At 40.8% G+C, this 26,259-nt stretch overlaps 1 protein-coding gene across 4 annotated transcripts in view; it reads left to right on the top strand.

The window, feature by feature from the left end:
- The first annotated feature begins 508 nt into the window (after positions 1-508).
- Positions 509-26,259, top strand: part of nlgn1 (neuroligin 1) — a 266,566-nt gene continuing 240,815 nt past the window's right edge. For 3 of the 4 annotated variants that reach the window (XM_034530667.1, XM_034530665.1, XM_034530668.1), the window contains exon 1: positions 509-629. In XM_034530667.1, the coding sequence (XP_034386558.1) occupies positions 524-629 (106 nt within the window). In that variant the 5' untranslated portion in view covers positions 509-523. Of the gene's footprint in view, positions 630-1,281; positions 1,342-26,259 lie in introns of all 4 variants that reach the window. The other variant, XM_034530666.1, reaches the window with a different exon arrangement.

Raw genomic sequence — 26,259 nt, 5'->3', positions numbered from 1 at the left:
GAGGGATAGAAAATAAGGATTTATTTTTACTCGGAAAGGACAAGAGAGAACGCAGTAAACTAGTTGAAAACAAGGAGGAGCAGTTATGTCCCAGTGGAGGCACCATTCAAGGACTCGCTGTCAGCTACTTCAGACTGCCACGAGTGGGAGCAGGATGATGGGATACGTGAGGCTTGAAGGTTCCTTAAGCAGCGGCCGGTGGGTGTCCTCTCTAGTATGGCTGGGACTACTGCTGCTGCTGCTGCAGGCATCTCCTCCTGCGGTGTCGGCCCAGAAACTCGACGAGAACGACCCGGTGGTCACCACCGTGTACGGCAAGCTGCGCGGCGTTAAGAAAGAGCTCAACAACGAGATCCTGGGTCCCGTCGTGCAGTTCCTGGGCGTCCCGTACGCCGCCCCGCCCACCGGCGAGCGCCGCTTTCAGCCACCCGAGCCACCGGTGTCGTGGCCGGAGATCCGCAACGCCACGCACTTCGCCCCGGTGTGCCCTCAGAGCATCGTGGAGGGCCGCCTGCCGGACGTGATGCTGCCGGTGTGGTTCACCAACAGCATCGACGTGGTGTCCACATACGTCCAAGACCAGAGCGAGGACTGCCTCTATATGAACATCTACGTCCCCACTGAGGATGGTGAGTTAGCCTGCGGGCCCGGGGCAGGATGACTGTGGGGGGGTGGTGGGTGGAGGCACTTGAACCCCCCACATTCTGGTAGAGTGAAGGGCGTGTCGTGTCTGTCCCTGTCTGTCTGTTAAAGCATGACCTTGTGCATGTTTAATGTGCATGCTTATTGAACATGAGTGTGTGAAAGAGTGGTTGTGTGTGTAGCATCCATGGAGACCAGTTAATACTTTCATTCCACTCAGATGCCTCCATCTTCTGCCCCTCCTCCTCCACCTTTCTGTTGCTTCTCCTCAGCGCGCTGTTTGCTCTCCTGTCGACTCCCTCCCCAACTCTCCTCATTACTGTAGCTCATCACACCCCATTGTGCCAAGCCACAATGGCTGCAGTTCATTAAACAAGACGGTCGTTGTCTTGACCATCACCGATTGATTTGGCCGACTGATAGACTGAGTGCTGATTGAGCTGCTGTGTTTCATTCTTTCCCTCTTCTTTATGTCTCCCTTTCCTTATTCTCAGCTGTGTGTGTGTGTGTGTGTGTGTGTGTGAGATTGTGTGTGTGTGTGTGCGTGCGTGCGTGTGTGTGCGTGTGCATGCCAGCTCCTGTGTGCGTTGCGCGTTCAGGGGCTCCATGTTATTCTTTAGTCTTTTATTCATTTTACAGTTAAAAGAATATCCAAGGAATGTGCCAGGAAACCGGGCAAGAAAATATGTAGACAAGGAGGTATGTATGATCTGAACCTATACCATGCCACAGCAAGAAGACGCTAGGAGGGGAAACAAGTGTGGTGCAGCTGAGGGCAATCATGGGATCAAGGTCTACGAATTATTCAGGTCTCGACTCGGGGCATCTGCAGGTTTTCAGAAGGTTAAATGTGAGAGACATGAACTTATTTAAATGCTACCTGGAGGTCAATTGAAGGGCAATTATAAAAACCAAAAGTGGAAGTCTTCCTCTGACTGAACATTTGTCCGATTTGGTTTTAGGACTAGCAGACATCCTGCATGTATTAGCAATAGCACAGCTGCTACTACAACCTGAGTCAGCCATGTGGTTCGTAGACCTTGTGATGCCGATGCCGAGGGAGTGTTGCTCCGCACTTCCTGGTCCATCCACGTGTGCTCTCATTGGTCAGCAAGGTTGGGCCGATGTGATCGGCGGCCAGAATTGGGGTCAGAAGCTGTGCGGTAACCAGGCTTGATGTGTGAGGAGATAGCAGCATAACATATCAGACCCACACACACACACACACACACACACACACAGTGATGTTGCATGCAGTGTTAAACAAGATGAGCTCAGGCTGGACCTTGACTGTGTAATCTCCATTAAAAGGAGGCAGAGCTATGTTCAGGTTGGCCCGGGCTACTGTATCAAGCACTGTTTCATCAAGATAATGCCCTCTTCCTCCCAACCTCTCCCTCCCTGGATGTGTGCACCATTTTCAGTGTGTATATATGTTTGTGTGTGTGTGAGAGAGAGAGAGAGAGAGAGAGAGAGAGAGCGAGAAAGAGAGAGAGAGAGAGAGAGACAGTTGCTGACAGTGTCCTTGATAAGGTCTGGGTGTTAATGTCATTTTCTTGGCAGCAGGCTGCATTATCACTTAGTGTGCATTCCTGCTCTACTACACGTGCACTCTGACCTCACTGCTACTCCATCCTCTCCTCTCACCAGACGTGTTGCACGCACAGAGACACGGTGGGGAAGGCTCTAAAAGTGGGAGATTACAGAAGCTTCCATGTTAGTCACACAGCACGGAGAATCACCATTATGGGTTGGTTTAGAAAACAACCAAGAGAGAAAAAGAAAGAAACAAAAAGGAGAGCAAGATGGTGGATCTGTGGCCTTGTTGAAGGTGTTACCCACTTACCCACTGGCTGTGCACCACTTTATTAAAGTGTACATACGTACATGAATGCATATAGGCCACATTTTACAGTATGTATTGGTTTACTCAAAAGAGAATGCATTATAACTAGACAGAAGGTAATACATTTTTTAAAGATATAATGCATTTTGTAATACACAGCTTGGATGTACTATGTTATACATTTCTCCACATTTTGTAACAAATCCTTACAGATTGCAGTGGACGTTTCAAGATGTATTCAGGAGAGGAATACGATCACATTTGATGTAGTTTTTGTCAATAATTTTACTGAAGAGAACTAATTATATCATTGTAAACACTTTTTGAGTCAGTATGATTCATGCTTGAATGCACAAAATACTTTTTTTTAGAACTCAACTGCATCATGAATATGAACCTGATCGAAAAAGCAATATGGCCGGCTGCAATGTTCAAATCGCAAGAGTAAAATACCATTTCAGATTAAATATTGTGGTTCTGCAGAGGTATCCTGGCCTCCACGTCATATTATACAAGACAGATTCTTGCATCATTCCCTCTAATGTTGCAAATGATATGGCAATTTCTATATTAGTCAAACAATTCATAATTCAATATTGTGTTTAGCCTGAACAGACAGATGACAGATTAAAGGACCCGAGGAAGATCAACACAATAAATGCAAATGCTTTCAGAGCACTGAATACTTCATAGTAAGAAAATGATGTAAATGGCTTTGGCCTTCACAGTCAGCCGGACCCATATTAATCAGATAGAAGCAGAGTCAGTTATATAATCCATGTTTTCTATCTCTCTCTAACACCGTGCAGGTGCAGGAGTCACACTAAAATCATATTCACACATCAGTAGGTGGGTAACTCCGGAGCAGACGAGGTCATGGTTGCTAATAATTTAGCAGCCATAATGTTTTTTTTAAATCATCAGTTTCCTTCAGCTTGGTTGAAGGGGAATCTAGAATTGTTCCTCACCATATGAAAAAAATATTGGAATTTTGAACTGAAAAAAGAAAAAGAAGAAAAGCACAACAAAGAAATGAATGACGCTTTGTTGTTATGTTGTTGCTTCCATGTGATGGACCTTCATAGACTCTGAGATCATTGAACTGGTCTCAATGTGTCCGTAGATACCCACTAAACAGCCTTGTGGAGCAAGATGTCTGCGTGTTCTAGACAGAGAAGATTCCCGAGAGACGTTTGCACCACGTCGCAGTGACCACTACGTACGTGAAAGTTGGCAGGAAGTCCGTTGCTAGGCAGGGATTATTCTGTATACGGCGTAGGGCGAGATGGAAGGTCATGCTCCTCAGAGGACATCATGAGTCTCTGCAGATCATTAATGAAGTACTGGGTGGTTTCAGGCCTTCTATTTGCAGACTTGAAAGTAACAGCTATTTCTCTGGACTTTAAATTACAACACTCTAGAAGTCATGTTAGTTACAGTAGCTTATGGCTGGCGTGTTTTGGAATGACTGTTCAGTATAGCATTGGTCATTATGAACACAACATTATCTGGAGCACAAGATGCCGTGTTAAATAACGGACCTGTTTGCATTGGATGTATGCAACCCCAGGAACCGGGGCGCTCCCACACCGGTCTGCTCGGAACAGGCTGATGAAGCTGTGCCTGATCACCGAGGAGCCGGCCAGATGAGTCCAATGTTATGACGTCTAGCTAAAAACATATGGTGGTATAAAAAAATGAAGTCGTTTTTTTTCATACTTTCACTGTGTCCTTATCTATGCCAGCCTGTGATAACCTGAACGCCATCAGCCCACGGTGTTATCAGTTGTTATCACTTCCACTACAATGCTTTAGAGAGCAAAATAGGCAAACTGCACTTTCATGCACATTTTTGGAAAGGTCGCAGTTTTAGACATGTGGTTAATATTGTGATTGGAAACAAAACTGCAAGGTTAGGTTTTCAACGGTCGAGTGAACACACAACTTAAACGGGTTTGTTGCTCTTCACTTTACGTCTCCTGGTTTCCTCCTTTGCTGGCGTCATAACTACTACGGACAATAGAGGTTGCTGCCTCACAACCGAGAACCTCCGTGTGGTGATCCAGTTTTACGAGAAAGGGAAACAGCTTACTGACCCGATAAGTTGCTAACACTCGAAGCAGGTGGTCATACCTCAGAATTACACCTTTAAAGGATTCTGAACCTTCACCCTATTTTTAAATGGAACAACAATATTTTCCTAACCTTAATCAAGTAGTTTTTTTTATGCCTAAACTCATGCTTGCCCAACTAATAAAACAGTGTTTAAACTTCCAATAATATTAAAAAGATCAGAGTATGCAGTGATATTGTCAATAACACCATTTAAAAAATGTAAAGTAGGCATAGGATTTTGTGTCATGTCCATGATGTGTCATATGCATGTCCATGATATGTCATATGCATGTACATGATGTGTCATATGCATGTCCATGATGTGTCATATGCATGTCCATGATGTGTCATATGCATGTCCATGATATGTCATATGTATGTCCATGATGTGTCATATGCATGTCCATGATGTGTCATATGCATGTCCATGATGTGTCATATGTATGTCCATGATGTGTCATATGCATGTCCATGATATGTCATATGCATGTACATGATGTGTCATATGTATGTCCATGATGTGTCATATGCATGTCCATGATGTGTCATATGCATGTCCATGATGTGTCATATGTATGTCCATGATATGTCATATGTATGTCCATGATGTGTCATATGCATGTCCATGATGTGTCATATGTATGTCCATGATGTGTCATATGCATGTCCATGATATGTCATATGTATGTCCATGATGTGTCATATGCATGTCCATGATGTGTCATATGCATGTCCATGATGTGTCATATGTATGTCCATGATATGTCATATGTATGTCCATGATGTGTCATATGCATGTCCATGATGTGTCATATGTATGTCCATGATGTGTCATATGCATGTCCATGATGTGTGATTATACTAGCATTCTTAAAGAGACCAAATCAGTTCATTAGTTGTCTCCTGGTCCCTGGACTCATGTCCTTCTAGTACCAGTTGTACAGCACCACACAGAGGCCCTTCTGGTACTCACACAGTCTTTGGGGAATCTACTGTCAGTTCTAGAGCATTCTGGAGGTTTCCTTTACAGCCAAAGCCTATTTCTGTGGATTCTTTCAGTTCGGTCTTTATCAGTAACACGGTAGCACACAGTGTGGTCCGTGGTGCAGGTTGTGAGTGGACAGATGATGGTGAGTGACAGGCCAATTTCATGGCTAGATGTGTGCAGCCACAGTGGTGCATTAGGTAACTGGGTTGGATTGGAAGAGTTAACGTGTGCTAAGGCCTCACATCTGTCATGATCAATCAAATCAGATGGTTTTTCTTCTTCTTTTTTTAAAGTAACACACTCAGTGTCCCGCCACTATACTCTTGTCTTGTTGTCTCACAGTTTAGAACTGATGTGAAATGGCAGCAGACGTCCTGGAGCTGCATGACTGAATATCTGGAACCTTAGATTTAATTTCTGGACAGATATTCATAATTTATGTTTACAATGTTGCTAAAGATCTTGAAGCTCCATTGATCAATTCTTGAAACGGTTGAGCAATTATTTAGATCAACTGGCAGTGGACCACTTTCATCAGGTGGTTCTCACACACTGTTTCTAGGAAAATAATGATCTTAAATGTGTATATCAATTTGCATGTAATCCATGAGCCCCTACAGGTGGCGTAGAATAAAGAGTCATAAGGTCCATGTAGGGAGGATGGCTGGCTCATAAAATAATTACTCTTTTTATGCACCGATTGTTAATACCCCAATTTTATTCCTTCCTGTATTGACCCTGGTTTTAAAGAATGGAATACACATGGAATCCAGGTGATAAACGACCTCTATGAAAGTGGTACCATAAAGTCTTTTAATCAGCTTCAGGATGAGTATGGGCGACCCAAAACACTGTTTTTACAATTTTTACAAATTCGTAGTTTCTTAAACTTTGTACTCCGATACAAAGGTCATGAACCAGAGCTAATTGAATCATTGATTCACCAAGTCTGCCAGCTGAAGAGGAAAAAAACAAGCTATATTTATTACAAACTGCTCTCCTTAAGTAAGTTAAGCACTCACAGCAGCAGACAATCATGGGAACGGGATCTTAAAACTACAATTACTGATCACCAATGGAAAACAATCATGTTGAATAGCAAAATAATATGTAGTAGTTACAAATCCCAAGAAATTCAGTTTTAAATTATACATAAATTACAAACTGGCGCACATAGTAGGAGCAAATATGACAAAGACTGTTCTGCTGTATGTTTAAGGTGTAAGCAGCATGTTGGCAATTATGTGCACTTAATCTGGCTCTGTCCGGAAATTAATACATTTTGGGTTGAAATTGGAAAGCAAATATCGACCATAATAAAATGTCCTATTGAGCTCGATCCTCTCTCATGTATCCTAGGCCTACACACTGCCTCACCTGTATTAAACAGACATAGGAACATTCTCAGTCTTCTATGGTACTGGGCTCGATTATCCATCCTACAGCATTGGCTAGACAGCACCACACCATCTGTCTCTAGTTGGCTTCACAATGTCCTACAGCTCCTGCCATTGGAAAGACTCACACATGTTCTCCAAGGAGACATGAACAGGTTTTTTACCGTCTGGAACCCTTTTATGAATTTCATTGGCGAGGACTATGCCGAAACCATACGAAGAGGCTTTGCAACCTCTGTGAAGGAATGGGTCAGCAATATTTTGTTTATTATGATTTAATGGTCTTGAAGGACATAATAGTTAATGTTAATGACATAATGTTCTGCAATTCTGTTGTACACCCCCAAATTTTTTTTTTAGCCATGATGAATTGAAAATAAAATGGTGGTAAGAATGATATAAATACAATTGTTATAGCAATGTATGGAAGATGATTTATGTTCGTTATGTTTATGTTTATGTTATTGTTCGTACAGTTGGTTGTTATGTAATTTGTATTTATGTGTTGTTGTTGTTTTTTGTTGTTGTCTAGTAATGTGAGGTAATAGGTAACTTGTACAAATTAAAAAATAAAATGATTGAATGAAAGAAAGACTGTTACCCAGGATACCGCCAGCCATGTCCTACAACATTGACGAATGTTTAAATTAAAAGTGTTTTTGTTGCCGACACAATGCAGAGGCTTGTGCAGACTCACACATCGCTTGTGTAGCTGGACATTCGTTAGAATATAACTTCCAGATACCTTACTAAGCGTTGTATTCAATTCAGTTTATTTTGTATAGCCCAATATCAGAAATTACACATTTGCCTCAGAGGGCTTTACAATCTGTACACATACGACATCCCTGACCTTTGACCTCACATCGGATCAGGAAACACTCCGAAAAAATAACAGGAGGATCCCTCTCCCCGGATGGACAGAAGCAATAGATGTCATGTGTACAGAATGAACAGAGTTACAGAGTTACATAAACACATTACATGAATATGACAATGTATGAATGGAACTCCAATCCATGAAACAGAAGGAGGTAGAGAGGAGGGGGCGGGGCATCAGCAGGTCCAAGGCAGGAGGCCGGCTCACCAGGCATCAGACACCTCCAGGTCCAGTGGACCCTATGAGACGTGAAGTCACAAAGACTCCGGGGAGGAAGCAGAGTTAGTACTAGTTGTATGAGGTTACATTGCTTACATCGTAGTATATACATTTTGTAATCAACAATCACAAGGAACCAAGGTCAAAAGGGTCAGTGATGAAGAGTAGTAATGGAGTCAGCAGGACAAAAGCAAAGTGTGACCAGGGTGTAATTGCTGTGGGACTCATCTCCGTATCCTCATGGGGACTATTGTCCCGCCCGGTGCCATGCTGGTTCAAAGAGGCCTTCTGTGGTTAAAGTAGTGTTTTTGATGTGTCTGGTTGGAGCACGGTCATTAAGTTCTCACATGCTGGGAGAGCGGTCTCTGGAATGAGATCAGTGGCAGCAGCACTACGGTCGGTCTTCCCTCGCCCTGCAGCATGCATTCATTTCTTAAGATTGAAGTCAATGCAATAGAACCTCACGTCTCACAGATGACAGCTGACTGAAGAAAAAGTATTAAAAAGTGAGTGACACAGAAACTTGCTTGAAAAGAGAACAAAGGCATTCGTTTTTTTGAGATCAATTTAAATTTCATGTGACGTGCGTATTAGTGGAAAACATTGTTACATATCTGCGATGGCTTTGGTGAATTTCAATGTTTTATATTCAGAGGTCTGTAGATCCAACAACTGCAATTATTAACTTTGTGTTTACATCTCGTATTTACAAACAAGTACACTGTAAAATATACTCTGATCATTTATATTTTTAAAAATACACGTAAAATAGCTCTCTCTCTAATAGCTATCTTTGGACCATGGCCATGGCCATGGCATATTGATGCCGCGACCCTGCGGGTTGTCAAAGGGCATTATGGGTAACAGAAAGCCACAAGCTGATGCAGAAGTACATGCGAGCGACCGGTACATATAACACAAATCAAAACACGGTGAATAACAACAGCAAACGTATCAAGACAAAGATATTCATCTGAATCTGACAACATCAGGGCAGATCTTGGTGAGCATATCAGAGTTGTTGTGTCTTTAATAATTCATCGGTTTGGAGCTGGCATAGCAGCTTGTCATGAGGCCGTTCTATATTTAAGCATGCTAGATTTTGTGGTTTCAGTGTCTCTGCACTTCGATGACATTTTAGCAGCTAGCGGCGAAAGTCAGTGCGACGAAAGATGGACTGCTTTGTGGAAACAAGCCGTCAGCGGTGCTGATGTGAGCTGCAGCTCACACAGGAAGCACGTGTACACACGTGATATCCATCAGCCAATAAAGAACGGTTAGATTGTGTGTGGAGCAGTTCACCAGCGGGCAGCAAACCACAGTATCAATAGAATGTGGTCATGACACTTTAGATAATTAATGTGAGCCATGTAAAGTACATACAGAGCATTCCTGCTGTTGAACAGTAGCAACTCTGTGTTCTCCCCAGAGCACCAGTGTTTATGTAATTAATGAACTCTTCAACGTCTGTTTCTTACACTACACTAACTATAACGATATCAACATGGAATTGTGTTAACTGAAAAAAGGAGTCACTAAAATGCAGGTTTTTGTTGTCCAATGCAGCAGATTTATGTGCCGTGCTGCTTGTGCCTTATCAGGACTACACCGACAGCACACAATGAGCTCAGTCAGGGGTAACTTATGTTAAAGAAAACAATGACATGAACAGATATCTCTCATCAAATATAAAACTGTAGCCAGGCTATGGTAAATAAATATAAAACTGTAGCCAGGCTATGGTAAATAAATATATATATAAAACTGTAGCCAGGCTATGGTAAATAAATATAAAACTGTAGCCAGGCTATGGTAAATAAATATATATATAAAACTGTAGCCAGGCTATGGTAAATAAATATAAAACTGTAGCCAGGCTATGGTAAATACATATATATAAAACTGTAGCCAGGCTATGGTAAATAAATATAAAACTGTAGCCAGGCTATGGTAAATACATATATATAAAACTGTAGCCAGGCTATGGTAAATAAATATAAAACTGTAGCCAGGCTATGCTAAATACATATATATAAAACTGTAGCCAGGCTATGGTAAATAAATATAAAACTGTAGCCAGGCTATGGTAAATACATATATATAAAACTGTAGCCAGGCTATGGTAAATAAATATAAAACTGTAGCCAGGCTATGGTAAATAAATAAATATAAAACTGTAGCCAGGCTATGGTAAATATATATATAAAACTGTAGCCAGGCTATGGTAAATAAATATAAAACTGTAGCCAGGCTATGGTAAATATATATAAAACTGTAGCCAGGCTATGGTAAATATATATAAAACTGTAGCCAGGCTATGGTAAATAAATATATATAAAACTGTAGCCAGGCTATGGTAAATAAATATAAAACTGTAGCCAGGCTATGGTAAATATATATATAAAACTGTAGCCAGGCTATGGTAAATAAATATAAAACTGTAGCCAGGCTATGGTAAATATATATATATATATATAAAACTGTAGCCAGGCTATGGTAAATAAATATAAAACTGTAGCCAGGCTATGGTAAATAAATATAAAACTGTAGCCAGGCTATGGTAAATAAATATAAAACTGTAGCCAGGCTATGGTAAATAAATATATATATAAAACTGTAGCCAGGCTATGGTAAATACATATAAAACTGTAGCCAGGCTATGGTAAATAAATATAAAACTGTAGCCAGGCTATGGTAAATAAATATATATATAAAACTGTAGCCAGGCTATGGTAAATACATATAAAACTGTAGCCAGGCTATGGTAAATAAATATAAAACTGTAGCCAGGCTATGGTAAATAAATATAAAACTGTAGCCAGGCTATGGTAAATAAATATATATAAAACTGTAGCCAGGCTATGGTAAATAAATATAAAACTGTAGCCAGGCTATGGTACATAAATATAAAACTGTAGCCAGGCTATGGTAAATAAATATAAAACTGTAGCCAGGCTATGGTACATAAATATAAAACTGTAGCCAGGCTATGGTAAATATATATAAAACTGTAGCCAGGCTATGGTAAATAAATATAAAACTGTAGCCAGGCTATGGTAAATACATATATATAAAACTGTAGCCAGGCTATGGTAAATAAATATAAAACTGTAGCCAGGCTATGGTAAATAAATAAATATAAAACTGTAGCCAGGCTATGGTAAATATATATATAAAACTGTAGCCAGGCTATGGTAAATAAATATAAAACTGTAGCCAGGCTATGGTAAATAAATATATATAAAACTGTAGCCAGGCTATGGTAAATAAATATAAAACTGTAGCCAGGCTATGGTAAATATATATAAAACTGTAGCCAGGCTATGGTAAATATATATAAAACTGTAGCCAGGCTATGGTAAATACATATATATAAAACTGTAGCCAGGCTATGGTAAATATATATATAAAACTGTAGCCAGGCTATGGTAAATAAATATAAAACTGTAGCCAGGCTATGGTAAATAAATATATATAAAACTGTAGCCAGGCTATGGTAAATATATATAAAACTGTAGCCAGGCTATGGTTAATAAATATAAAACTGTAGCCAGGCTATGGTAAATAAATATATATATATATAAAACTGTAGCCAGGCTATGGTAAATAAATATAAAACTGTAGCCAGGCTATGGTAAATAAATATAAAACTGTAGCCAGGCTATGGTACATAAATATATATAAAACTGTAGCCAGGCTATGGTACATAAATATATATAAAACTGTAGCCAGGCTATGGTACATAAATATATATAAAACTGTAGCCAGGCTATGGTAAATAAATATAAAACTGTAGCCAGGCTATGGTACATAAATATATATAAAACTGTAGCCAGGCTATGGTAAATAAATATATATATAAAACTGTAGCCAGGCTATGGTAAATAAATATATATATAAAACTGTAGCCAGGCTATGGTAAATAAATATAAAACTGTAGTAACTGTAGTGGTCAATAAATTGATCTAAAACAAAGGTGTTTCCTCTGTAAAAAGAGACTAGTTGGAGCACCTATAACTGTACTCTATGTGTAAAATAAAGACACAAGGCTTTTTGCTGCACTCTCACTGCCTATGCCAGCTGCTCGCAGCACACTGTGTGTGTGCTTCATGGAATCAACTGCTCACCCTTCGACGCGGTCACACCTTGTAAAACAAAGAAGCAAAAGAAAGACCCTCTTCAAGGTGTCTCTGTTGGGGGTTGGAACTCCCTTCATGTTTACTCCATGTTGAATTAAGATTGAGCTTTTAAAACCCAAACTAGGACACTTAACTGCAAACTAGGCCATTTCCCAGTGCTTGTACAAGCTGTTTAATATCTCAAATAGTTCCAGAAATATTTCAACATGTTGCATTATTCCGTCTCCATTCCGGAGGTGTTTAGAATAGAAGTTCCATTGTTGATGTGAATTTCATCAAGACTTCATAGAAGGTGCCCCCTGTCTCCTCAGCTCTTTCTTCTCCCTGTGTGTCTCCATCCGGCCTCCATCTGCACAGGTCGGCCTTTCCTCTGGCGTCCGTCTCCGTCTCTCTCTCCGTCCTGACCTCTTGACCTCCCGCGACTCACTTTCCCTCACTGTCCTTTTCTTCCGCTCCGGTCATTTTCTCTATATTCCTCGGGCTTTGACCCAGTTTTGTGGTTGTTGAAGGAGGATCCTGTGGGAGGGGCCGCACACACACATGCACACAACGACACACGAAACGGAGTGCAGGATATAGAAGGCAAGAATAGGCCAGACCCGCCTTTCTTTTTGGGTCCCCCCTTGAGGGTCTCTGTCACCTCCACTCACAACTTAACTTCTACAGGCTGGTGTTTCCTCTCAAGGTAGCGTGTTGGGATTGGTGTGTGTGTGTGTGTGTGTGTGTGTGTGTGTGTGCGCGCGCATGCAGTAACAATGTTGAATGGTCGCACACAGACAAAAAACATTGTCCGCAGGTGCTGGACTAAAAGAAGCCCTCGGAAAAAACAATGCCTAACATTGCATCCACAAAATGAATCAGGTCTTCTTTCAAATGTATGAAGCTGAATATGAATCCATTGTAAGTTAATGGGTATGCAGTGAAGGACACATTTAGATTTGTATCCTTGCCTAGTATACAATCTAAAGGGTATTGTCACTATGATCATTATGATGATGATGAAAATGTGACTGTACCTTTGATGAAAATATAATAAAATACAACCTTTATGAAATAATTCATAAAGATGTACTCCTGCAGCCTCCATGTTTTTTCCATGTTTACTGTTTCCATGTTGGTTGTTTACTGGGAGTTCACTTCAAAACACTTTCCATGTGGCCATGTTATAAATAACATAAATCTCCCAAAAACATAGAAATAGTAATATATACGCAATATCTGATCAAAGAGCTCCATGTTATGAAACAGTTCAATGGAGAAAGCAAAGCAGCACACGGCTCAAACGATATCATAAGAATCCCCCGAGTAAGGCAAACATAATGCTAATAGATAAACTCAGTTACAGTAACAATAATAATATATTCAGACGGATGGAGGTAACAACCAGATTCTGACTGGGATATAAAATCTCTCTGTCACTTTAAATGACTTGCATTAGGTTGCGGTCTGAACGTTGAATTGTTCTTTTTCTACTCTGTGTTGTTGGCACAAAGGCAACATTAATACTTTTGTATCGATAATTGCAATCCGACACAAAAAAAGATATCTTGCACTCAGCGGCAAAACTTGAAAGATGTGTTTATGCTATAACATCGTTAGCGTAATATCTTTTCGGACCTTGAGAAAGGTCAGAGAACGCAAACGATCCACAATTCAGGGCGCTATGACAACTATGATCTTTTTACAAGGCTGTCAGAGGCTTTTATGTCGTGGTTGATCATACCTCGAAGCGCAATCTGCATTTTCTTTTTCCTAACAACCGCAGTAATGTACGTAAGGGTCTAGCCTGTTTGCAATACCCACAGTTATTTAAAGCAGTATCTACTATTGAAAGCCTCTCTAGAATGCAGCAGTAATTACTGGCAGGATTGGTGGTGACGTGGACCTGAGGATGCTGCTGGCTCGGGGAAGTACGACAGTACAATAGACAAAACAACAACATCATTAAAAGTCGAGCTGTGTCAATTTCTATTCTACATGCCAAGTTAAATAAATTATCCCAATTTTTTTTTTTTAGAGTAACAAGGATTAGGGTTAGATACAAGGGGGGTGTTACATTACAGGACAAAGCCTCTGCTATAGGCCGTCATATTTAATTAGTTTAATATTCATCCTAAACACTTTAACCTGACCCCCCCCCAAATGCTTTGTTCTACAGAACCATCAGAAAAGATGTCCCTGGAACTTGTTTGTACAAAGGCAGGTGATTGGATGAACTATCAAAGTCTTTCAATAAAGACGTCCTCTCCAGTTCTGATAGAAGTGATGCTATCGCTACCTTCTTCAGGGGTGGTTTTGGCTAGTTTGACGCAAACGTTACTTTGAAGCCTGACAGATGGAACGTGATCCTGCGGTTCTGATGGGATTTGGCATATTGCAATAATCCATACAGACTTGTTACTAAACATGTAACCTTTGACCGTGAAAGTAGTGCTGAAGGAAATGTTATGGATCATCATTCAAAGATTCTGCTGTCGTCCTCACGGGAGCATGGATTTGTTCTGGTTATTCCACGGCCTGGAATATGAAAGGTTGTGTGATAAGTTTGGGAGCGTGTGGTCATGGAGATCATGAATGTTGATGTGTATCACATGGATACACTACCCTGCGATAGAATGCACCAGAGTTGTATTTCCAGTCTCAACAGCAGTCAATATTTTTGCCATGAACAAATGTTTTACCCACATGGATTGACACCTCCTGTACCTTGATGGGTGTCATGTGGTCACAAGGGACCAGGACAAATGTACCAGTTATCCATGTGGTCCTCTGTGATTGTAGTCGGAGAGACACAACACAGGCCAGAACCCATTGCGACATTGTGCTGTATGCTGAGTAATAATACTTCATATTCACGCTGTAGATGTGCTAGGTTGTAAAATGAGGGTGGACTGTTTAGCTCCTCTGTTTTGACATGGAGGCACCACCACATTTTAATAATACCATAGCTTTCAATACTGCCCGAGTCCTCAGTAAAAAGGGTTTTAGTCCTCAGATGCACTGCCCTGTACCGTCTGGTACATCTTGTATGTGCTTCCAGGAGTTGAATTCAGAAATAACTACTGATAATTGGCAGAACAAACTGCTTTCCAAACACAGATTACAGCAAACCAAAATTATTAAGCAAAGAAAAGAGATCAATTTAAAGCATTTGAAGGAGAAACTAAACTTGAAATCCAAAGTAGACCTACATGTGATCCCATTAATAATAGTCAAAATGGAAACTGGCAGAATCTACACTGAGCAAGAGGGCAGAACCAGATATTTTGAAGCAAAGTGATTAATTATGCCAACATGTTTCATTTACTGGGCTCTCAAATAGTCAGCCTTCTACTTCCAAACAACATTCACCTTTTTAAAGTTCTGTTTTCCCTTGGGTCTTTTATTAGTAAATGCATGGTAACAGAATCATCATCAAAACATGAATCAGTTGATCCTAAAATGCCTATGAATCAGAGACATGTATGGTTATTTGGAGCCGAACCTGTCAGGCCTTTCAGTGCAAAGCCAGACGAGAAACGTCCTTTTTGTCCTTTTGGGCGGACGCAACTGTCAAAATTCAGCAGCACAAAGGTCACTTCCTTTCGAGTGCATTAGGCCCGCCCTGTTCAGAAAATGACTACGTGGATTTGCATTATGTATGTTAACAATGTTGTAACCATTTAACCAACTATATTGGTTTAATTGCACATTGTACAGTGTTTGAAAAAACAGAAATGTTCTGTCAACTGTGTGGTCATTAACTTCATTACTATATATATATATATATATATATATATATATATATATATATATATATATATATATATATATTTGCTTGGCTATCACAAGCCTGCACCAGCAGCCTCTGATAGATATAACTGGGGTCCTACAGACCACTGCTGTATATGTAAAAATAAGTTATTCAAAAAAATGGGCTTGACTAAATATGGAAAACAATGCTTTGTGAATATATATTCTTTTTAATGTTTTCCTTTTATTTGACAATGAGTAATTCACTGAAAACGTGGTAATCCAGATTACGTCAGTCCAACTCCACCTTAGACCAAACTCAAACATCACAGAAAGATATGCATAGTAATAGAAACCCAAAGAGACTTATTTTGGAGTTGGGTGGTGCACGTTCCCGTGCAAAAAGTAGTGTGTCCACAAATTACAGATAAAAGAGCTATAGGGATGAAAATACATTGTTTTGAACTATGTTTCACAGCTGAAGTCTCTGAGACCCCAAACACAATCATATGTTCTTTCTCCATAACTGGTTTCTAAAAGATGTCATCTTCCATGTGGACTTACTTACATGTAGATACACACGTTTCATCAGCAATGACAGGAATATCAACTCGTGCTGCTTTGCACATCATTGTGGAAGGCCACGATATGTCTGTATGTAGCACGTCACATGTTGGCTGAATTAATCAGGTTCACCACAGAGGAATGACACCAACATGAACAGATTTAGCTCAAAGTTGTACAGAAAGGTGATCAAAGTGATGGAGAAATGACTTTATGATGCAGATTTTTGTGAAAGGTTTCAGTTCATGCTTTGTAAAGTCTGTCTGCGAGGGGACAATCTTTTAAAATGCATGTTTTCTGAATGGAGTTTGGATGGATCGGGGCTGTCCAGCTTCTCCATCAACACTCAAAATCACTTAGTAATTGCTGCAGCAACTTTATTGTTCAAACCATAGAGTCCAGTCTCCGTAAAAATGTAGGTACCACAGATGGCTACAATAGTTATCATCTTCCACCATTTCTGATTCAACAACACCAGGACTTAACTGCGTCAGAGATGACAATTACGTTGCGACATTTGTATCTTTGCATGGACTTTGTATGTAATTACAGGAAAAGGTTGCTTTGCATTTAGTGTGAACACAGCCTCAAAGCATTCTCAAAGCCTAACGGCAACGTACCCAACTCTATATATGACACATAACAATACGAATACCATGACATAACATCAATTGTGGTTTTGCAGAATTATTCATATGAATGGTCTTGACTGCCGACAGGGCTGGATAAATTAAAAATCAATCCGGCAATCAACACTTAGTTTCGGTTTCAATGAAGTTACAGATTACTAACATGTACAAAGAAACAAAGGCTATCCAGCATAATGAAACACACAGCATCTCCAAGAAGACTCAATGTGCAGGAATATTGTCTGAGTTGAACAATTCACTCACTTTCACATATTAAATTATGAATAGGTCCGGAGATTGTTGAACTTCAGTTTTTTTCCAGGTCAGGGAGTTTGACCTTGGCTGGGTGTATAAACTGTTTTACAACCTTTTGTTCTTCCAAATAGTTACACACACACCAGCATCCACCAAGCTAAACCCAGACAGTCCGACACACACACACACACACACACACACACACACACACACACACTTAAACACACACAACCCTGCTCAAGGTGACAGCATGGATAGCTGCATATACATATTCATGACTCCTGCATTACAATAAATAAATAAGCAGCTTATTCTTTTTCTTTGCTGAATATTAAATGAAGGGCATTTGAACCTTCAGCACACCAGCCATTGTAGTTACACAAATTACAGCAACTGCACAAAGAGGCAGGGATACAAATATCATAACACTGCCCCATTTCAAAGATTCATCTCGCCAAAGAAAATCAATCTTTTATTCCCCGCTCCTGCTTTTCCTTTAGCGCGCTGTCGCTGCAGCCATAGCGGGGACACATTTGGCCTCATGTATATTTCAGACGCAGCACATTGTGTGAACAGCGCAGATAGACACGGTGTGGTGAAAAGTAACAGCTTTCCCCGTAGTTTCCATTTCATTCCTAGTCATTATTTATGGGGGCCCTTTCCAAAACGTCCGTACAAACTATGTAATGCATGAAGCTATTTGCCTCAATGATGATGGAGAAGCAGTTGTAAACAAACTGTAAACAGTAATGTTCGCCTCTGCACACTAACGGCAGGAGAGAGCAAATAGGGTAATTGAATGAATTACAACATTCTTTATCTTGTACCACATCCTTGGTTTTGATCAGTACATGGACTTGTTTAACGTCATCGTTAGCCCATTCATGCAGGGGGCTACCATGCAAGGTGACACTTGCCCACCAGGACTAACATTTACACACATTCATACACCACAGGAACAGCCTGCAATTTAGGGTTAAGTATCTTGCCCGAGGACACATCGACAGAGCAGAGCCGGGGAATCGAACCACCAATCCTCTGATTGAAGGACGGCCGTGCTGAGCCACGGGCCCCAGTAAGAGTGTGAGGTATCTTTGCAGGCAGCAATGTGCTGTAGCGGCAAAAAAGGGATTACATTGAAAAAGAGACAAAGAGAAAAGAACTAGATAGAGTCGGTGTAAATAGGAGTCAATACATTGTTGCATAGAATTTCTCGCTGATTGGCAGGTTTGTTCATGAAGGTCATATCAGTGTCACTGAGACTGTTTCACAACCAGCTAAAAGTTACTCACAGTAACTTTTATGACCCATGGAATTTGATCTCCATTTCAAAGATTGTCTTGGGTCAGTTTAAAACTATATTGTAGTGTGTAAATATAGGATATAAAGTAAATACATGTATGTGGTGTCTGTGTGTGCTTCATAATTAGTAACAAGAATGTTCAAGAGCCCGTCATAAGAACATGTACTAGAGCCCGTCATAAGAATAAGAACATGTACTAGAGCCAGTCATAAGAACATGGACAAGGGCCAGTCATAAGAACATGTACTAGAGCCAGTCATAAGAACATGTACTAGAGCCCGTCATAAGAACATGTACTAGAGCCAGTCATAAGAACATGTACTAGAGCCCGTCATAAGAACATGGACAAGGGCCAGTCATAAGAACATGTACTAGAGCCAGTCATAAGAACATGGACAAGGGCCAGTCATAAGAACATGTACTAAAGCCCGTCATAAGAACATGTACTAGAGCCCGTCATAAGAACATGTACTAGAGCCAGTCATAAGAACATGTACTAGAGCCAGTCATAAGAACATGTACTAGAGCCAGTCATAAGAACATGTACTAGAGCCAGTCATAAGAACATGTACAAGAGCCCGTCATAAGAACATGTACTAGAGCCCGTCATAAGAACATGTACTAGAGCCAGTCATAAGAACATGTACTAGAGCCCGTCATAAGAACATGTACTAGAGCCAGTCATAAGAACATGTACTAGAGCCAGTCATAAGAACATGTACTAGAGCCAGTCATAAGAATAAGAACATGTACTAGAGCCCTCCATAAGAACATGTACTAGAGCCCGTCATAAGAACATGTACTAGAGCCCGTCATAAGAACATGTACTAGAGCCAGTCATAAGAACATGTACTAGGGCCAGTCATAAGAACATGTACTAGAGCCAGTCATAAGAACATGTACTAGGGCCAGTCATAAGAACATGTACTAGAGCCAGTCATAAGAACATGGACAAGGGCCAGTCATAAGAACATGTACTAGAGCCAGTCATAAGAACATGTACTAGAGCCAGTCATAAGAACATGTACTAGAGCCCGTCATAAGAACATGTACTAGAGCCAGTCATAAGAACATGTACTAGAGCCAGTCATAAGAACATGGACAAGGGCCAGTCATAAGAACATGTACAAGGGCCAGTCATAAGAACATGTACTAGAGCCAGTCATAAGAACATGGACAAGGGCCAGTCATAAGAACATGTACTAGAGCCAGTCATAAGAACATGTACTAGAGCCAGTCATAAGAACATGTACTAGGGCCAGTCATAAGAACATGTACTAGAGCCAGTCATAAGAACATGTACTAGAGCCAGTCATAAGAACATGTACTAGAGCCAGTCATAAGAACATGTACAAGGGCCAGTCATAAGAACATGTACTAGAGCCAGTCATAAGAACATGGACAAGGGCCAGTCATAAGAACATTTTTTATAGATTTACTGGTTCTATATTTTTTTTATTTACTTAATTTGTAACACCTTTGTTGGGTAGCCAAGGTAGTACAGGTTGTATGGGAATAAACAATTAAATACAAAACTTTTGAGAGTAATGAGAGAGCCACGGACAAGAAAACGAATGATTTCCACATCAAGCTATTTTGGGAGGCAAAAGAACATTTTGTTGAACATTCTCTTCTGTAGCCGTTAATTATTTAGCTGGCCATGATGCTGCTAACGATGCAGCTTCATGGGTTTTCCGCGTGCATGTTGAAACAAGTGTTGCATCATCTCAGCAGCACTGAAGTGCACTTAACACTGAATAAACACAGCCGAACCAGCCGCCGATGTTCTGACCATTACACGGTTACTTCACCAAAGAGCTAACGGGTGAGACAGTCTGCATATTTCCTCAAGATTAACTCCGAGAACACCAGAAAGGCTTCGAGCATGCTGCAACAAACCCTGACGTGCAGTGGTGCAATCACTGGCAAACACAGACTTCTCTTCTGCACCTATTTACTCTGCAAGCTGTCTTTTCTGAAAGACATGTGACTGTTCTGATTGCATCAGCGTAGCATGTCAAATCATATTGAGCTCTTTGGAAACCAGGTCAAGATGTCTGACTTTCTCCTACATTCAATAGATTTTCAGGTTTATTTATGCTAAAAGGAAGCCATGCTCCCATGTTGGTGTTATATTCTGTGCTGCATGGGATCCAGCAGCCCCCCAACAAGCATATCCCAGTGCATAACACTATGAACTGCTGTTAGAGAGCTGCCAAGTTTCTTTAATTATGCTGTGATGTTAAATTGGGTGCGGAGGCATAGAGCAGGCTGCACGCCGTAACGCTGGCATCATTCCCAGGGCCAACGTACCCATAGAAACATACAGACTCACTGCTACCCAGTTCTCTACAGGGCGTGTTGGCGCGGGGAAGTCTTGTGAACTCAGCATTAGCGTGGTGGCAGCAACATGTCCCAACTGACGCTGGCATGTTGCAAAGCTAGCATTATTACAGGTTAGCAACAAATAAATCCGTCGTAGCTGTACAGCCCTGTGTTTGTTCCATTTCGTTCTACTCAGAGGTCGACAGCTATACTGCAATGATGTATAAGATGTGCACGTGTGTGTGTTCACAGTGCAGCGTTTGCGTGTGTGCACGGAAAGGCAAATGGACACGGTGATGCCGGGCCAGATGGCGCGCATGTTGGATGCAAGGTGTCACCTTGGCAATGAGACAGGGAGAGGTGTGCTAGCAGCAGCACGGTGGCTATAGACATACATAAGACCTAATGACTTGGCTTAACATTGCTGCAGTGCAAGTTAACACATTATTATGGGTTTTACACAGTATTTTTATAACCTTGTTGCAGCAGAAAAAAGAGACTAAAAAACTGTTGCTTTAATTTGGACAATTATGTTTAATCTTTCTCTTTTTAATTCCCACATTCATGGGAGGGCAATGCTGAATTACTGCAACAACCTTGAAGACATAAGACAAATAGGTGCTTTCAACATTTTTCGTGCGTCTGTTATTAACGTGGCTCAATATCACTTAGACTAAATGTAACCTTAAATCCCAAAGAGCATTATTATGTATGTAATCAAAAGGCTTACAGTATTGCACCAGTTTTTGTGCAAAAAAAGGTGTTAAATAATATCTCTGAATATTTGCCTGAGCTCTGTAAGTGCTATGTCTCATGTCCATGACGTGTATCCAGCAAGGCTGTCTCATATAGGATACATCTTTAGTTTTGAGAGAGCTCTGTAATGCTGTCAAATGTCTTTCATTAGTGTCATTGCCTTGTAAATAAGCCCTTATGAAAACAGATTAGTTTTGCTGGAGGAGGCTCAGGAATCGCACAGCTCGTCACGTCTCACTGTCTGATTATCTTGATTTTCTTTCGTCTCAGGACTTCAAAATATGTAAGTTATTTCATTTAGAAGCGTACGCTTCCTCCTGTCCGCCGTCAGTCTCCGTCTTCCAGTCTCTGTTTGTGGTTCGCTCACGCACGAGCGGATGGAAAGTCATTAGCGCTCTCCCAAATTGCAACCTCGTGTCTCATCTGTAATATTTATGTGCCGCACTAACAAATACAGAAGAGTGACAGAACAGCTTATTGCCACAATGAGAAGTAATGAGAAATGTAATTCGCTGTTGCACGACTACATAAATCACTTGAGGGCCTGCAGTCATATTCACTCCAAAGGTGCTCTGCGATGGACCAGCGCTGGCATGAATCAATGCCTCGGTGTCTCGGTCTGCTTTGTGTACACAACTCACTTTTAGTTCAGGTTTGTGATTTTAATCGCACCAGTTGTCACGTTTTAAATGACTAAAAACAGCTTTGTTTTCAGCTTGACTATGAAAGATAAGTGGATTAATTTAATGAATGACCTGTGTCTCTTCAACTTTTTGAAAAACATTTCAATATATGACATGAGATTAAGTTGTCAAATCAGTGTGTGACAAAGTGAAATGCTATTAACTGCTCCAAATCAAGCACGGAACAGTGCTGTAGAAAAACACCACATAATAATGCAATCACAATTAAATGAGCCAATCATCTCTACCTTTTAAAGAAAAAAAAGAAATAGAAATGTTCGTCAATTTATGGATTTTGGGCTGTTTTCGTTCAGTGTGTGAGAGAAACATCCAAAATAAATGTTGATTGTTTTTCTTCCTTTTCTATTTGAGTCTCTAGATATGCCTGTATACCATACATTTCTGAAAACATTAGTCTTAATGTAATTAATCAGCTGGGTTTTATGGTGATTTCCATTAGTTAAAGATGTCTCTAGCGTATACATCATTTAACAATACATATCCTAAGCTGTTTCTTTCCAGACATAAATCTCTACTTCAGTGCACTTACCAAACTTTCCACTTTCACTCCTCTCTATATTCTCAAGGTTTTTATTGAGAGTTTTGTTCATATATCATTTTTAGCCTGATTTATAGAACATTTTATTATGAAAGAAACAGATTTTACTCGTATAATTCAACAGAATGATTGGACCTGGCTCTGCTCTGGACATTTATGCAAATGAGTACATGTTTAATAAGACAGTGCCTCGTTTGCATATTTAAACTTTCAATTTCAGAAATGTTTTATGCCAAAATAATGTGTCTTTCTGTCAGTGATCAACTGGGGAAGTGTCATGGCGGTGTCTTGTTAGTTGTTGTGTAATACCATTCACCTGGAGTGTCTACCCTTCAGTAGAATCCCACTGAAATGTCATTACTGGGCCCATTGCACTGCGGTAGAAGCTAAACACTGCTCTCTCTCTCTAAAACGCTGTGTTAAAGTGATGGAACAAACATGGCGCTGTGTCTGCAGCCAGCAGCCGGATGATGGCCGCCTTATACACACTATACGAGTTACTGTTCCACTGATGTGCTGAAGTTGTCTGATATAGAATTCCCAACAGTGATTGGTTCAGCCGCTTGCACTCCAATTGCATCACTGGGCAACATGAGGCCACTTTGTAAACAAAAAATAGACTCAGATGACAATTGTATAATTAAAAACCATGCCCACTGGCCTTTTATGATGGCCTGGGAAAATATACAATACAGGAAAAATACCATTAGTCGGTATTCCAGTCAGACAGTCGTTCTTTTCGAGTTCAAGTTTGTTTATTCACACATTTACATTATCTATAGTTTTGCCCCAGTAATCTACAGAAACACTGCTATATTGTTATGTGCGGCACATTTGTATTATTATTCACAATGCACGTTTCCTCATAAGACATGAATGCAAAGCTGCTAATTATCAAGGAGGTATGAAGGAGCGCTTCAGCGCCCACATGAGTCGCGCCAACGCTCTTCTCCTCCACTGTGCATGACCGTAGTCTACGCTGCATTACAAACTGACTATTATTATATAACCATAACTAACATATTCTCCACAACTTAAACTACTTGCTATAACGTCAAACATTTGACCACTATAATTATATGTCAAAGTAAATTCATCACTCATCACTAACGCACGTCCTTTCGGAGCGAGCCAATTGCTCAAGGCCCCCGGAAGGATGCTTCTGAGAACACACACACACACACACAATTAGATAGAGCTCCATTTATAGTTAGATGAGACCAAGATTGCTCATGTGGGATTTTAATCGTATATTTGAATCCAGTCTGAGCAGAAGGGCTCTGAGATGCCAAAGTCAGAGTCTCTCGTGAAGCATTGAACCCCACTAGACCCTACAGAGACGCTGAGGCTCCTCTATTGTTCAGGGTTTCAATCATCGTTCCAGCCTCTGCATATTATAACACACTGACTCTGCTTCCTCTCTCGACCTGTCTCTTCTGTCTTTATCAAATTCTCCGGAGAAATTTATTGGGAAGTCGACATCATTAAGCACCTTGACTCATGTGCTGCCGGGCTTTAATGTTTAATTTCACACCAAACGAGGGGAGGAGGTGGAGGGAGGAGAGGATGGAGGGTAGAGGATCACAGGGGTGGATATGTTTCTTAATTGTATGTGTGTGTGTGTGTGTGTGAGAGAGTATGTATGGAGTCATCACAGAGTAAACCATAAATCCTTCACAGCCCGTTCTCTCTCTTGCAGCACCCGTCACATGTGTGTGCGTGGGCTGGTATTTGTGTACATATGCTCATTATTGTAAATGCACTAATTAGCCCCACCAGTGCATAAACTCAGGGGCTCTAATTGGACCCTTCAACCCGCTGCCACTCAAATGTCTCGCTGTGCAAAGACGCTGAACCATACAGACCGTACAGCCACACAGCGAAAGCATGGACGTAGCGGTGTGTACCCCCCCCACACACACACACACACCCCAACAGACACATACACTGGCTCTCTCTAAGATAAAGAGCCTTCAAGGACTTGTGTGCTCAAGGATGATGTAGTCGATATTCATTTATAGCCAATAACATCCACCCTCTCACTCTCACACACATGAACGATGAGACATAACCATCTTGCTTTTTTAAAATGCTGTATTGAACATTAGATCTAGATCCCAGGGCCACCTGTGTGTGTGTGTGTGTGTGTCAGCACATTGGCAGCAACAGACACCTCAGCAGCTTTAGACACCAAGCAGCCGTCAATAACTCATCACTTCTTTCATTAAGGGTATTGAGAGCTTGTCGAATAGGCTGTGTGCGTGTTGAGCTAATTCAGTGACTGTGCGCTTTTTAGTTAATTCAAGGTCTATTGGGCCTCTATGCTACTTGTGTGTGTGTGTGTGTGTGTGTGTTTGTTGTCAAGGCCCAAGCAGATACAAATATAACATCTAGGAACGAATCTCATAATGCAGTGTTTGCATGTCCGTGCTGACAGGTAGAAGCAAGGTTGATGGATTACGTGTAGTAGTGTGTGTGTGTGTGTGTGTGTGTAGAGGGGAGATTGACGTGGGCCGAGATATCGTATTAAGAGACCATCGGTAAACACGCTAACTCCTCTGAGAGAGAGGAAGAGGCGTGGGTGGAGACGGAACACGAGCTAATAGCCGTGAACAAGAGATGAACGGTGAGCTAGTGGCAAATAAATGAATGAGCTCTATGGTGGGGGATTAACGGAATAAAGACTCCTTTTTTTGTCTAAAATGTATGTAATCTCAAATTTGTACGACTAAAAGCCTACCATATATCTGTTTTATATTTGCAACATGTGTACTTGTACTACTGAAATGATGGAATAATGATTAAAAAATGCAAAAAAAAACAATATGCATTTAGATTTCCATTAAAACCGCATTGGTTAAAGTTGACGATTAGAGAAGGAGTCTGCATTAATCCATACGTCGATATGATAGATTATTAAGAGGAAATGCTGCACTGACAAGGCCTGTTGCGTGCTGTAGGTGTAAAATCTCAAATGTCTCGGGTCTTTGTGCAGTTCATAGTTGAAACACAGGGCGAGCTTCTCCCCGACGCCGAAACAATGATACTTTCTCAGGCCACATTTACACATAGCCGGGTATTTACAGAAACGAATATTTCTGCCCCTCCGTTGTCAAAAATAACGTCGTACACACAAGGTCGTTTTCAAAAAAGTTTCTGTTTATATGAACCCGCATAAATACGCCCCCGGGCGCCATCATAACTATGCCAAACCTGTAGTCGGCAGG

Source organism: Cyclopterus lumpus, chromosome 4 (assembly GCF_009769545.1).
Source record: "Cyclopterus lumpus isolate fCycLum1 chromosome 4, fCycLum1.pri, whole genome shotgun sequence".
Lineage (NCBI taxonomy): Eukaryota > Metazoa > Chordata > Actinopteri > Perciformes > Cyclopteridae > Cyclopterus > Cyclopterus lumpus.
The sequence above is the reverse complement of the archived record's forward strand: the minus strand, read 5'-3'. Positions and strand labels throughout refer to the sequence as shown.